At 37.2% G+C, this 11,678-nt stretch overlaps 3 protein-coding genes across 5 annotated transcripts in view; all 3 read right to left on the bottom strand.

Annotated features, from left to right (window-relative positions):
* The window catches only part of LOC104704848 (protein HOTHEAD-like), a 3,929-nt gene extending 1,606 nt beyond the window's left edge, over window positions 1-2,323 (bottom strand). Inside the window, exons 1-5 of the mRNA XM_010420871.2 lie at window positions 2,148-2,323; window positions 1,366-1,747; window positions 744-1,054; window positions 278-663; window positions 6-191 (exon numbers count right to left, since the gene is read on the bottom strand). Of these exons, the coding sequence (XP_010419173.1) occupies window positions 6-191; window positions 278-663; window positions 744-1,054; window positions 1,366-1,747; window positions 2,148-2,220 (1,338 nt within the window). The 5' untranslated portion in view covers window positions 2,221-2,323. The remainder of the gene's footprint in view (window positions 1-5; window positions 192-277; window positions 664-743; window positions 1,055-1,365; window positions 1,748-2,147) is intronic.
* On the bottom strand, window positions 5,451-10,838 carry LOC104701982 (protein ROOT HAIR DEFECTIVE 3 homolog 1-like). The gene is made up of 22 exons (XM_010417766.2): window positions 10,696-10,838; window positions 10,250-10,399; window positions 10,108-10,174; window positions 9,927-10,029; window positions 9,760-9,830; window positions 9,604-9,667; window positions 8,965-9,030; window positions 8,822-8,869; window positions 8,671-8,733; window positions 8,528-8,584; window positions 8,258-8,416; window positions 8,127-8,195; window positions 7,937-8,028; window positions 7,705-7,783; window positions 7,264-7,554; window positions 6,935-7,197; window positions 6,743-6,839; window positions 6,498-6,659; window positions 6,318-6,422; window positions 6,144-6,238; window positions 5,958-6,054; window positions 5,451-5,819 (listed from the first exon to the last, which is right to left on the bottom strand). Exons 1-22 carry the CDS (start codon window positions 10,697-10,699, stop codon window positions 5,637-5,639), a joined length of 2,385 nt encoding a protein of 794 aa, XP_010416068.1. The 5' UTR covers window positions 10,700-10,838; the 3' UTR covers window positions 5,451-5,636.
* LOC104701983 (TMV resistance protein N-like) overlaps window positions 11,129-11,678 on the bottom strand; it is a 2,336-nt gene continuing 1,786 nt past the window's right edge. Inside the window, exon 3 of one of the 3 annotated variants that reach the window (XM_019227779.1) lies at window positions 11,129-11,292. In XM_019227779.1, the coding sequence (XP_019083324.1) occupies window positions 11,154-11,292 (139 nt within the window). In that variant the 3' untranslated portion in view covers window positions 11,129-11,153. Of the gene's footprint in view, window positions 11,636-11,678 lie in introns of all 3 variants that reach the window. The other 2 variants (XM_010417769.2, XM_010417767.2) reach the window with 2 other exon arrangements.

Below are 11,678 nucleotides of genomic sequence, written 5' to 3'. Positions count from 1 at the left end.
GTGACTGAAGGGTTGTCATCTACATTCGTGTTGACCAAGCTCAAATGCCCTCTAGAGAGTGGGTAAGCTAGTTTCTCCAAGATGAAACTTCCATTGAACGATTCTTGAAGTTGGTACTTGTTTCTTCTAGTGTAAGCTTGCGTTGCTTCTGGTCTTCTCTGCTTTGTAGGAATGGTAGAAAACAATTCATTCTGCATGAAAAAATCAAAGCACCATTACATCAAACCACATTTTCCTAAAAAGACATTAAGATCAAAATTAATTAGTCTATGGTTACCTTGCCCGACATAATCCCATAGTGAGTATGAATACTCTGAGAGGATTGCCCAAAGCCAGTGCTAGCTTCAATATATACACCCAACTTTGTAATTCCAACAGTCTGAATAAGAGACTGCTCTATAGGCGCCTTTGAAGGCACCAAGATCGTGTTCATGGGATTATCAGCCATTCCTTTCCCTACATGCTCATTCTCTAGAACCACAGGAATCTTAAGCCTTTGAAGCTCCTTCTTAGGACCAATCCCACTTAACATGAGCATCTGTGGTGACCCCATGGCTCCACTAGATAAGATCACTTCACTTCCCTTTCTATTCGAAAGAAGAGCCTGGTGTTGATTACCATTTTCGTCTTTGAATATCACTCCTGTTACTCTAGGCCTTGTTCCTACACCCAAAAACCAAACAAAGTTTAAAAAACCTTTTCAACCTTCTAATGATTTGGTAGACACAAAAATTTATCAGTACCTGAAGTGTCAAAGACGATTTTTTGCACAGTAGCATAGATCAAGACTCTAAGTTTCTGAGGGTTAGCGTAAGCGAGAAGCTCCGCAGAGGTATGACGTCGGCCAAATCTGTCGAAAATGGTACCACCGATTTTGGTTCCGGAGACGTGATCGTAAGTGAAGCCATTGAAAGGTCTGACTCCAACCTCTAAAAGACTGTCTCTTAGAGCTTTCTGCCATAACGTTAACTTGGGCTGATGAACGATCTCTCTCTCCACCCACGGATACGACTCCTTCACTAGCTTCGGATCCCATCCTGCTCGCTTCACAAACCTGAATGTGACAATAAGCCTTCATTAGATTAAAAAACCTAAAAAAAGGTAAAACAATTAAATATGAAAATTGCAGATTTAACTCAAAAGGAAGAATTTATAAGTTACAAATAATGTTAGTTTGATATGTGTGAAATATATTGAAAGACAAGGTCCTATCAATGGCCCCGTTATTAATAAGAAAACATAACATTCTCGATCGGTGCGTTTTCATAAATGACATATAATATCTATCATAAGGACACGAGGCATCGACTACACCAATACTGATTTTATTGATTTATTCTCGTATATTTATTATTTTAGACTTACGCATCATCGGCTCTGGAGTAAAAACCGGCGTTAATACATGAACCGCCGCCGAGAACTCTAGCGCGAGCGTTGTAAACGCCGTCAGTGGAAACAAACGCCTGTGACGCGGAGGTAGCTGACGTGTCAGCAAGTCCGATGTGGAAGTTCCTGAGGAAAGAAACGTTCGCGTTTGTAAACGGAACGCCACCTCTCTCCAAAACAAGAACGCTAAAATTCTGCGACAGCGTTGCGGCAAGAGGACAGCCTGCGGTTCCGCCGCCGATGACTATGTAGTCGTAGGACGAATCTTGACCGTTGGATGAGAAGGATGATGAAGAAGACGATGAGAATGTGCTTGCTTTATCGATGAATGTGTATCTGTATGGATTAAACTTCTCTTTACCTACAAAATAATGTTATTATTTTTTTCTTTCTGTCAGTTTATTTAAAATAATGATGAAGTAGTTGGTAGTAGAAGTAAATACACCATTAAATGTGTGTTAGCAGAACATAACCCAAGAAACAACACAACAGTTGCGCGTAAAAAAGACTGTACTGTTACTTTCCTGATCACTCCAAATTCGGTCATGATGTATCAAGAAACAGAGTTCTTTTTTAATTACATATCAAGAAACAGAAGGAGAAGCTTAAATGCTTAATACGAAAAAGTTCGAACATAAAATGAGCGCAAGAACTACGCAGAATCATCTACGACTAAGAGAGAGAAAATTAAGTTACAACTCTGTGATGAGCATCATGTTTAGGCAAGACTCAAGAGAGGAAGAGAAGTGAGGAGTGGTGACCTTTAGAAGCAGTGGAGGAGAGAGAAGTCGGGAGACAGAGAAGAAGAGCAAAGAGAAAGAGCTTGAGAGCCATTGGAGACTGCAGAAACCAAAACTTGAAGAGCTTTTTCTTTTATTTTTTAATTATTATTGCTTCTGCATCAACTTCTTATGTGGCTTTTCATGAATGGTCTTGTTTTGTGGGNGTTCCTGAGGAAAGAAACGTTCGCGTTTGTAAACGGAACGCCACCTCTCTCCAAAACAAGAACGCTAAAATTCTGCGACAGCGTTGCGGCAAGAGGACAGCCTGCGGTTCCGCCGCCGATGACTATGTAGTCGTAGGACGAATCTTGACCGTTGGATGAGAAGGATGATGAAGAAGACGATGAGAATGTGCTTGCTTTATCGATGAATGTGTATCTGTATGGATTAAACTTCTCTTTACCTACAAAATAATGTTATTATTTTTTTCTTTCTGTCAGTTTATTTAAAATAATGATGAAGTAGTTGGTAGTAGAAGTAAATACACCATTAAATGTGTGTTAGCAGAACATAACCCAAGAAACAACACAACAGTTGCGCGTAAAAAAGACTGTACTGTTACTTTCCTGATCACTCCAAATTCGGTCATGATGTATCAAGAAACAGAGTTCTTTTTTAATTACATATCAAGAAACAGAAGGAGAAGCTTAAATGCTTAATACGAAAAAGTTCGAACATAAAATGAGCGCAAGAACTACGCAGAATCATCTACGACTAAGAGAGAGAAAATTAAGTTACAACTCTGTGATGAGCATCATGTTTAGGCAAGACTCAAGAGAGGAAGAGAAGTGAGGAGTGGTGACCTTTAGAAGCAGTGGAGGAGAGAGAAGTCGGGAGACAGAGAAGAAGAGCAAAGAGAAAGAGCTTGAGAGCCATTGGAGACTGCAGAAACCAAAACTTGAAGAGCTTTTTCTTTTATTTTTTAATTATTATTGCTTCTGCATCAACTTCTTATGTGGCTTTTCATGAATGGTCTTGTTTTGTGGGTTTCCTTCTCCTATAAATAACACTAACGATCCAACAGAGCAACTATATTAATTACAACCACATGTGTCTCTATATGTTGTTACATATGATACATATATGTACCCATTTCTACGAATGTACGTATTATTACACATGGTATACATCGAGGTTTTTGGTTAGACAACAACACTCAGTAAAACATTATGCAGTAAAATAAATAAGTTGGTAATAAATAGATGGTGGTGGTCTACACTAGAACGTTAAATTTTTGATTTTGGGTGTGTCCCATTTTTGTCGAAAATAGTTAATGAAAAAGACGTGTGATCATCTTACGCAATTAATTGTTCCCTCATTTCCTCATAGAAATAGTTACCGAACAAAAATTGTTTTTACTAGTAGATAGTAGTAACTTGATTTACTCATTGTTAACACAATCAAATTAGACTTATAGTTACAGAACTGTTTGTTGGAAGTTGCGATTGAAATTAATGATAAGTACTTCATTACAAAGTACAAATCACAATCAAATTACATTTTCGTAGTATTTATCAGAGAAAAAGACTTATAGAAAAAGGGTTGCTATGAGATTACCTAGGAGATAAACACGAATTTAATTAAAAGGCTTCTTCTTAGTACATCTAAACTCGTGTCCCACGACTCTGTTTTGATATTTGGGACCAGCTGTAAAAACAGTTTGATTAGTAAATATAGTATACATACAGGTATAGTATCATATAAAAACAAATTAGAGATAGTAAAAAGTGATAGTTGTACAGCTTGTCGATCTGTGTCATTAATGGCGATATGAAAACGGTTGAAGTAGGAAGTATGGTAGCCGTTGGATCAAAGACTTCATGGATTCAAACTTTATCAATTAATCATCTTCACCTAACCAAAATCAAAAACTAACAATATACACAGAGCCATGTTTCTGGCAAGTCATTTTAGTTATTAGCGTATTAATTAATTATCTTATAGTAGTAGTTTATAACAAACTTGTAATTATGACTGTTGGTTACTAACAAGAATCTTCACGGCCCATGTTTTTTGGCAACTAATTAGAAATTTAGAATTGATCTTCACCTAACTAAGACAACATCATCCATTTTATTTGGTTGAGCAGCAGCATAAATGTGATCGATTATAGTTTTAACACCACATTTTGTCTATTCTTCAAGACTTCAACCAATAACACCAAATATCACACTAATAACAATATTCTTTTACCATTAGTAATTTTGATAAATATTTATTGTTTTTATAATTAGGTTATTAGTTGATATAGTATCATTTTTAAAAAGTGGTACAATTTTATGTTTCCATCTATTATGTATTTTTATAACAATTTGTGCATTAATTTAAATATCTTATAAAAGTTAATAACTCATCAGATATTTTCATATCAATTAAATTAACATACACAACAAAAATAATGATTTAATTATTTATTTGTGGCTAAATTAATGATTTTGCTTATAATTTTACTAACAAAAAGTAAATTGTGTTTAGTGTTGTCAAAAATGTCACACCAAATTTAGTGTAATATACTATTAACAACATCAAACTGATGTCATTTTTATGTCCCACTGGAAAACTTTTTAGTATAAAAAATTACACTAAATTTGGTGTTTTGGTGTCGAATCGGATATGCTCTTAACAAGACACATTGGATGTAGTTCATCAGGATTGCAAGTTTAGTACTAAATGAAAAAAAAAGTCACATCATTTCGTACGATGGTCTGGTCATATAAGATCACATGAGATTTTCTCTGACTTCACATATCAGTTTCACAACTAACAAAAATTTGTTTCATTTAATAAGCCACATAAAACATGATCATGATGTTGAATTAGTTAACGAATGCTTCTTATGAGGGAAACATTAATCTCTCATATAATATGCAAAAATACTTAATTAGGAAAAAGGTTAATATAGTCAATACCCCATTATAATAACCCCAATGGCTTTAGACAGTTTTTACAAAGTAGATTGTTTTTTTTTTTTTAAACGTCTAGAGATTTGTTGAGGTGTATAATTGAGAGAGTTATTGGGGGTGGATATGTATAGAAATGATGATAATAAATACACACACCAATCCATGAGTTGGATTCTGAACATATACAATATTTTAAGAAGATGGTTATTAAACTTACCCACTCAGCAGTTAATGTAAATATTAATATTTTGCTCACTTTTCATGGGATTGGCATCTTATCCCATGCTATACCACTTCCATGAAACGAGTTATTGTATGAAGAAGGTACACATATATTTATTGAGTTCGACAACTTTTTCTTTTTGGTTGTTTATGCAAGAGAAAAATATTCATAACCGATTCAAAATCATACCACGAGCTTCTACACTGTTAAGTCACTTGGGTGCAAAGAGAAGTCTAAGACAGAGCAAAAGGTCCCTAAACGCAGCGTTCTGGACTCATGGAGTCAGGGGATGAGGGAAAAAAAAATGCCAAGTACCGGGAATCAAACCTTTTTGGAGAGTATTTACTCCTCTTTTGAAGAGCTTTTGTGATCTGGTGGATTTCCTGATGAAGAGGTGTTGTTGCTCGAACGACGGTTTTCTGGATTAGCAGCTGCAGGAGGGGCTTCTCCTTGCGCGGCAAGGTTCTTGATAAGATTCATAACCGTGGGAACAAACTTTGCTGATATTGATATGAGCCCTGGAAGCTGAAGAAACCATATGTCGTATTTTCATATTAGTATTTGTTATCTAGAATTCTTGAATCTTGAACTTTTTCTCACGTTCATGATTCTTGAAAAGTTACTTCTACTTTAATGGGATATGAAGGTTGACAAAACACTTACTGCACCATCGCGGAATTCGCCAGGGATATCCAATTGCGTCCACAGTGCTTTAAGCAGAAGGAAGGCGACAAAGATGACACCGAGATAGAGAGGGTTTCTGTTACATCAAAAAGGAAAAGAGATTTCAGAATGTTACATATCATCATAGGATATGTATGAAGCAATCATTTCTGGCTTTTGATGGACCTTAAAAGAGTCATAAATTCGTTGAATCCAAGGACGATCAATGCAAGAATTGCCCATGGAGGAGGTAACCAGTTATTTCCACGCCTGTTCGCCTCCTGAATTAGTAGTATAAACACTTTATATAAGTATTCATAAAGCAGAGCGAGAGCTAAACTATGAGTGAAGTAATCATGCCTGTGCAGATATGGCTTGAGTTACTGTATACTCTGTTTCTGTCTTGAACTGTCTCCATATAGATTTACATTGCACCGGTGTGATCAAAGTTCTTGATGATGGAACCTATAAAACTCATGGGAACATATCTGTTAAAGATCAATAACCAAGTCGAAACACATCGAAGCAGAGTTTACACACCTCATCCCAAGTGCTTGAAGCCAGTGGATCAGATGTTGTGATGCTTTTTTTAGAAGCGTCATTATTTGTTGAATCCAACAGAGCCACGGTTAGGGTCTTTGCGATGGTATCGGGTTCATCCCCCAACCGAATTACAGCCATTACTGAGAGTAACTTCAAGGACTGAAAACGAGAAACCCATAAGAAGGTGTTTAGACTTTCTCAAGCCTAGAAAACAAAATGTAAAGAGGAATAACAAATCATACAGCTGATCGAGCTGATTTAGTAATGGCTCGAAGATCCTCATTTCCGGTCCAAACACGTGGCATTGAATCAGAATCTTGGCTGAAGATTGTAGCAAACCTGAAGAAAAAATACAAAAACAGATTCAAAATTAATTTGTTGTTTGAAACTGGTTTTAAATGATCACCTGAGCACATAAAGGAGGCTTGCTATACCTTTCCTTCATACGCATCAAAACCCTTCCAGCTTCTTCTTTTGCCTTAGATTCAATGACACCTCTTGAATAATCCTGAAGGCTCTTCACCATTTTATCTCTCGTTTCTTCTTCCATGTCAAAACCAGCTAATGCACTACTAAGTCCAGAAACTGCAGATTCAGTTTCACGCTGATAAAGCTTCTTTACTGTTGTCCACGTTTCATTGTTGGCTCCTTCCAACAGAGCTTCAACCGGTTCTGATAATGCTTCATGAACTTTTGACTGCAAATTAGAGGCTAATCAGTAACAAAGCTCAATTTCCTAAGCTTGCTTTATTTTTTCTGTTACCTCATATAGACTGGTAAGTTCAGATAACTTGGAAGCCCGCACAGCGGAAATGTGAGCCTCGATGTCACGGACTAGCTTGTCCCGTACTTTCGCTGTGTCCCAATTGGCTTGTTCAATGATGGCACCTGCACACTCTTCATCGAATTGGGCCATGCAAGCCTTGAGCCAATCTTGGGAAGCTGAAGAGAACTTTTCACCAATGCCTAAAGCCTTATCAAAAGAAGCCTTAAACTTTTCAAGCATTCCCCATCTTATATGTCCCAAGACATCTTGAAACGCTGGATTAACTAGCTGTAAAGTGATATAAAAGTTAGGAAAGCATAGAATCGATCTCCGGTGATAGAAACAAGTTAAATTCTATCAGCATTCATTTATCTTAATTGAGACAACTGCATGTAGTTTTAGCACCATGCTCAAGAGATCTTAGATTGTATTTATTACTTGGAGAAGCTTTTCTTCAAGCTGATGTCTCTTCGAAGATCTGACACCTTCATCGAAGAATGTAGCCTCCCCATCATATCTATTAATAATAGAGGACTGTGAAGATCAAACCCACAAGGAAGATTTCGGAAACAACAGTAAATCTTATATGAAGTTACTGATCTTGACATTCATATTGATTCAACCAGTGTGTGTGTTTGTTTGTGAAGCTTTATTAAATCAATGTGCTTACTCTGACAAGCAAGAGCCGAGAATGGTAGTAAGCCTCTTCCCAAAATTAGAAACTGGACCAGCTTGCACCTCCTTATCCAGTTGGCGCCAGTCCTGTAGATGAAGTAAAAAGGTTACTTAGTGATTATGGGACTTACACAGACATTTCAAATAATAAAGAGTGAAAGTCTAAGATTTTTCAGAAGCATTACGTCGTTTGAAATGAAATGCGCAAACTTCTCATTTGCAATTTCTTCGCACCGCACAGTCGCCACCATGACCTGCAAACAGAATGAGCTTAGAGGGAGTTTAAGGAATGATAAAAGGTAGCACTATCAGCTACCTTGTGGGCTGGAAGGTCAAGATCCTTATTCTCTTTGATGACTCTCCAGATTTGATCAGCACTAAATGCAAAGCCTGAGGCTGGAATTACTCCTCTTCTGTCTCCAGCAAGACCACCCGGCGCAATAGAATGCATGAATCGTTGTCGCAAACTAGCAATCTAAGTTCCAAAAAAAAAAAAAGATTATATCTGACTACAGATAGATTCAACTTGAAACAGACAACATAAGTCTCAGCCATCTGTAATACGCTTGGCCTCTCACATACACACCTGCTCTTTAAACTGTTCTTCCTTTTCCTCATAACTGGAAAGAGCAACAACTTCAACCTAGCACATCAAAGAGAGAAACAGCATGACATTTATGAAAGTTGGCAACCATTCTTGCTAATAATTCTAGCTCTAGCATAACATACATTGAAGAAGTCACTTAGAGGAGTGTCCTTGTGTGCTTCAGGCTTTGGAACAGAATCCCATATCTGCCACAAAGAAGAACAAAACACCGGTGATAATCTGCCTTCCTTTGAATATCAATTTGGAATTAGATGAAAATCACTTCTCTTTTACCTTCTGAATATCTTCTCTTAAGACAGGCTCTAAATTCTCTAACGGCGTCTGCAGCCACAATCATATCAACAAAACAATGTACCAGTTAGCAGTACATATTTGGAATGTAAGAAGGATGATAAAGAAAAGAGAAGAGAGTCTACCCGGGTTTTATCTCGTATTACAAACAGCATTGTTGTTTTACGTGGACTAAATAATCGCATCATAACCTGTCAAACACAACTCCAAAGATTCAAACCCGAGAGTAAGAAACTAATTTTTGATACATATAAAAAAGCTTTGTTCGCAGTTTGTTCACGGCTGAGCATCAAAAAATATACCTGAAAGACAGTTTTCAAGAGTGGTTTGTTCGCAGCTTGTTCACGGCCAATATCGTGACACCACCTAAAAGTACAAGCATTGATCATTTGTAACGAAACAGTTTCCTTTCAACAAAGCCAAAAGCGCACATTCTGATGTTTCCACTACAAACTTACATGTTGATCAAGACGATATCCGAGACAGCAAGAGCGAAAAGAGCACTCTGTTTCTCGAATGCCGTATCATCCTGCTTGGCCAGAAGAGAACACCAATTATAGAATATTTTTGTATAAGAAAGCCATTCACTGCCGCACACTAACCAACACAATGAGAGAAAAATTACCTCTCCTCTNAAATAATCGCATCATAACCTGTCAAACACAACTCCAAAGATTCAAACCCGAGAGTAAGAAACTAATTTTTGATACATATAAAAAAGCTTTGTTCGCAGTTTGTTCACGGCTGAGCATCAAAAAATATACCTGAAAGACAGTTTTCAAGAGTGGTTTGTTCGCAGCTTGTTCACGGCCAATATCGTGACACCACCTAAAAGTACAAGCATTGATCATTTGTAACGAAACAGTTTCCTTTCAACAAAGCCAAAAGCGCACATTCTGATGTTTCCACTACAAACTTACATGTTGATCAAGACGATATCCGAGACAGCAAGAGCGAAAAGAGCACTCTGTTTCTCGAATGCCGTATCATCCTGCTTGGCCAGAAGAGAACACCAATTATAGAATATTTTTGTATAAGAAAGCCATTCACTGCCGCACACTAACCAACACAATGAGAGAAAAATTACCTCTCCTCTCTCTCTTCCATCAGTGCCCTCCAAATCCATTACAAGGGTGCAAGGCTCTATACCGGCACATCTTGCAAGCCAGATACCTTTTGTAGTCTGAGACCTATAGACGAGTTTCTTAATCAGGCGAAAATCTTTTACACGGGAAGTCAAAAGCAAACATTACCAGATGAAATCATACCTTCCCTTAAATGCATCCATCTCCAAAAAGTTTGTTCCAAACAAATGATTCAATAATGTACTCTTCCCTGCCAAATCACAAAAGAATGCATTACTAAATTGTGAGTATTACAAAAGTCCCTCTTTTCTAAAAGAATGCATACCGCTGCTTTGAGGACCCATAATGGAGACAACAGCATAAGAGAGGCCACAGTCTCCAAGTTTCACCTCTTTAATGAAATGATCTATGCCAGAGACATTGTATGTACCATCTCCGTCGATAAGCTGTACAGAACCACATCCCTCGCTCTTATCTGCATCCAATAAAAACAATCAATGTCCTCCTAATTAAGACATTTAGTCAACAACCGAATCAAACAATTTTGCAATGAAACGAGAGAAACGACTCGGTCTTTAGTATTCTTATGCATGCAGAGGCATTACTTTCTGAAACCAATAACAACGACATTCTTTCTTAAGAAAGCAGAGGAAAAAGGGACTCATATATTTCAAATCACATGGATCTACGTTGCTAGCAAAACATGAAAGAACCAACCATCAATCAGGAATCAATAAAAAAAGATAAAAAGGAAATTGCAGACAAAAGTACCCATTCTTTGTCTTTCTCAGACACAAAATTCTCAAAGTGACAGTGTGAGAAAAAGAAGATCAGAGCTTTCACGCTTTTGGGATCTCTCTCTTCAAAAGCTTCCCTTTCTCTCTTTTCCCATGTTAGTCATTTTAGGTTCGAACTTTGAAATATTATACTTTATTCTTTTTCCTTGGAAAAGCAAAATCAAGAAATGAAAGTTAGCAATTTTAGATCTCCACTACAAAAAATTTGGGCATGAGGAAACATAAAAACCCAAACTTGAAAAAAAGAATTTGTATATTATTTAATCCAATCAAAGAATAATAGTCTTCTATACACCAGCAACCCACTCCAAAAATAGTTAAAGCATTCCTATTTCTAAGCCACAATCACATCATACTAAGTTTAGTCTTTCTTTAACTTAAATGTATATGAAAAAGGGATCCTCCTTTATAAACTGATTCTAACACTTTCCCCTAACCAGATCTACCACGTAGACAACCTAACCATTCCATTGCAACATTAGCTGCCCTATACAAAGCCAACTCAAACGCAGCAGAAACGTCTCTCTCTTTGAAGGCTAATTGTCTAAAGAGTCCACGAACTTTCTGGAATCTCAGAAGCTCTACTTCATAAACAAGCTTTATGCCAGAAGAGATAAGCAGCTGCTTGTCTTGTGTAGTGATGATAACTATGCTCCCTGGACCAAAACAGTTAAAATCCTCTGCAAGAGCATCCAAATGTTCAAGCTTATTGACATTGTCAGCAACAAGCAGAACCTTTTGATTCTTGAGCCTTAATTTACTCAAGCATTCTCCTTGAATCCTTATCATAAACTCTTCATGGAGATGCGACATTTGGCGATCCTGAGAAATCCTTTTCACACTTTCCAAGAAACAATGGCTTTCAAAGTGTTGACAGATGTTCTGATAAACGAACTTAGCTAAAGCCGATCTACCATTGCCTCCTCTTGCCCAAATCCCAATCACTCTCACGGTTTT

Source organism: Camelina sativa, chromosome 7 (genome assembly GCF_000633955.1).
Source record: "Camelina sativa cultivar DH55 chromosome 7, Cs, whole genome shotgun sequence".
NCBI classification, from domain to species: domain Eukaryota; kingdom Viridiplantae; phylum Streptophyta; class Magnoliopsida; order Brassicales; family Brassicaceae; genus Camelina; species Camelina sativa.
Note: the sequence above shows the minus strand (reverse complement) of the source record. Positions and strands in the feature narration are given on the sequence as shown.